The following is a 2,819-nucleotide window of genomic DNA, read 5'->3' as shown; positions in this document are numbered from 1 at the left end:
GGGGGGGAGTGGAAGGGCGGCCATAAATCAGTGCCCCCTGGGGCCCCCTGGCGGCTGATATGTGAATAAACTACAGTTTCCCCGATAAATCCGGGGGCGGCGTGTTTTTATTGTGGAAAACTATCAACTCAAACAGGAGGACAATAAATTGAGGTTGGGGAGCGATTCGATGTGCCAGCCAAATAATCTAACCTCAAACTGTGGGGGGCGGGTCTGGGGAAAGGGCGGCAGCAGGGGAAAATTGGAGGGGGGGACGCCCTTTAGGGCGGGGGACTCGAACAGTGATCGGAAACTGGCACTTTGAATTTTAATGAGCTCGATTAAATATTGATGGCATTCGGAAACGGAGGCAGCTGGAGCAAAGCGGTAAAAAGGGTTGTTTGGGGCCCGACCGGATGGACCGCGCGGTGAAAACCGCAGGCCGATCGCTTGTCGGGGTGTGGAGATATTCGCCTTTGAAGTTGCGGGTTGAAGACGGACATTGAAGGCACTTGAAAACACGGAAAACTGCGGGTTTTTCCTACGCTCGGGCAAATCTGGCAACGCCAATCAGTGGCCTGGATAGATATGGGTTGCGCTGAGATGTGGGGAAAGTTTCGAGAAAATCCCTCTTCAGGTTCAGTTAGGATGATTTTTTAAAGATTGGCTCTTGCAACCTGAAGAGGAAAAGTGAAAACATTCAAGTATCTACTAAACCAGTGCAGGCAGGAAAATTTAATGTTCCAGACTCAATAGACCACACTTTTTCTTAACAGCGTGGAACGTTTCGAGAAAATCCCTCTTCAGGTTCAGTTAGGAGGATTTTTTAAAGATTGGCTCTTGCACCCTGAAGAGGAAAAGTGAAAACATTCGAGTATCTACTAAACCAGAGCAGGCAGGAAAATTAGATGTTCCAGGCTCAAAAGACCACACTTTTTCTTAAAAGTGTGGAAAGTTTCGAGAAAATGCCTCTTCAGGTTCAATTACGAGGGTTTTTTAAAGATTTGTTTTTGCACCCTGAGGAGGAAAAGTGGAAACATTCTAGTAGCTACTGAACCAAAGCAGGCAGGAAAATTTAATGTTCCAGACTCAAAAGACCACACTTTTCCTTAACAGTGTGGAAAGTTTCGAGAAAATCCCTGTTCAGGTTCAGTTAGGAGGATTTTTTAAAGATTGGCTCTTGCACCCTGAAGAGGAAAAGTGGAAACATTCAAGTATCGACTAAACCAGAGCAGGCAGGAAAASTRRATGTTTTAGACTGAAAAGACGACACTTTTGCTTTAGAGTGTGGAAAGTTTCAAAAAAATTGTTCTGCAAGCTGAATTAGSGCGATTTTTGGAAAATGTTGCTCATGCGCCACGAACACCTAAAGTTTAAAAACTCAATTTCTCCGAAACTAGAGCGCATAGAGCAATGCRGGGTTCTGGGCTGGAAAGAGCACRATGTKMGGTTATATGTAGTGAAAGTTTCAAATGCAACCCTCTTCAGGCGCGGTTAGGGCGATTTTTTTAAAATGCTGCTCTTGCGTTGCAAACAAACACCCAAAGTTCAAGAACTGAATTTCTGCAAAACTAGAGCACACAGAGCCAAGCGGGCTCCTGGGCTGGAAAGAGCACAATGTTCGGTTATGTACAGTGAAAGTTTCGAARGCAGCCCTCTTCASGCACATTTAGGGCGATTTTTKAAATTTGCGCTTGTGCCATGAACACGCAAAGTKCAAAGCAAATTCTCCAATTTCTCCAAAACCCGAGCARACACAGCAATGGGGGTKACRCGACTGGAAAGGGCGCACCTTCTTTTATAAGTGCRCGAAGTTTCGATCAAATCCCCCRTCAGGTTGAATTAGGATGATTTTTTCAAATGTTCCTCGATTGTTCGATTGTTCCCCCTCGAAACCGTCGATTGTGCCCGAACCAGAGCAGCTGCCTCCACGGGGGTTCCCCCAATGGAACGACCAACCCTTCCACTACAGACCCAGCAGGTTTCGAACGGGTCCCCAAGCCCTCCTCAGGCTCAGCGCGCTACAATCCAAACCTTGCATCGCCCCCAAAGCGGGTTTATTTCCACTCGACGGCCCGCCCGCACCAACGCAATAAACATAAACTTAAATAATGCACTCAAGCCGGATCCTTATGTTCAGCCATCCAGAGCGCGTTGCCTCTTGAGGCCGCCGAAAAACGCCAAAATGAAGAAATAGTGCTTGAGACGCGCCGCCCTTTTCCAGTCACTGTCTTTGCGCCGACGGCCGCCCATAAACATCATCCGGGAACTGTGCCGCAACCGGAGGTGAACATTCGAATAAATCTACTGACTAGCAAAAATAACCGGTTTTATTATACAAGGGAACTTGCTCTGGATCGGGTGGCGGATGCGCCTTTTAGGCGCATCCGCAGATATCGGCTAGTTGAGGGTCAACAGCGCCCTGGGGCTCAAATGAACGGCCCCTGGAAGCCCTTGGCTCGCGTGTCCCCAAATCCGTCGTGTCCAGGGCCCTGGAAGCCCCAAATAATCAATTATCTACCGTCTGGGCAATTTGGCGGATGCGCCCCTACCTTGTTAATTTCGGGGAAAATGGTGCTCAGATTGAAGTTGGTGAGCGCGTTGCCCTGCGGGGCCACCGAGGGCGGCATAAAGCCGCCCTCACTGCCGGCCTTGGAGTAGAGGGGCGTCTTGCACGAGTAGAGCGTGGTGGGCGGCAAGTAGGTGGTGTGGAAGTCGTCGGGCAGAATCGGCGAGTTGACCGCCCCCGGCATGGAGAAGAAGTGCATGTCGAACGAGGGCAGCACATTCTGCGGGCCCTCTGTGGTGGGCGGCCGCTTCTTCGCCTTCCTCTTCGCATA

General features: G+C 49.4%; 1 protein-coding gene across 1 annotated transcript in view; it reads right to left on the bottom strand.

Annotated features, from left to right (window-relative positions):
• Nucleotides 1-2,290: 2,290 nt before the first annotated feature.
• Nucleotides 2,291-2,819, bottom strand: part of LOC125503070 — a gene marked incomplete in the record, with an annotated part of 19,927 nt that continues 19,398 nt past the window's right edge. The window contains 2 exon segments of the mRNA XM_048662831.1: nt 2,291-2,471; nt 2,532-2,819. Of these exon segments, the coding sequence (XP_048518788.1) occupies nt 2,409-2,471; nt 2,532-2,819 (351 nt within the window).

The sequence above is a fragment of the Dendroctonus ponderosae genome, unplaced genomic scaffold, assembly GCF_020466585.1.
Source record: "Dendroctonus ponderosae isolate FM_Combo_2020 unplaced genomic scaffold, Dpon_F_20191213v2 Dpon_F_20191213_12, whole genome shotgun sequence".
Taxonomy (NCBI): Eukaryota; Metazoa; Arthropoda; class Insecta; order Coleoptera; family Curculionidae; genus Dendroctonus; species Dendroctonus ponderosae.
This window is presented reverse-complemented; position numbering and strand designations above follow the sequence as displayed.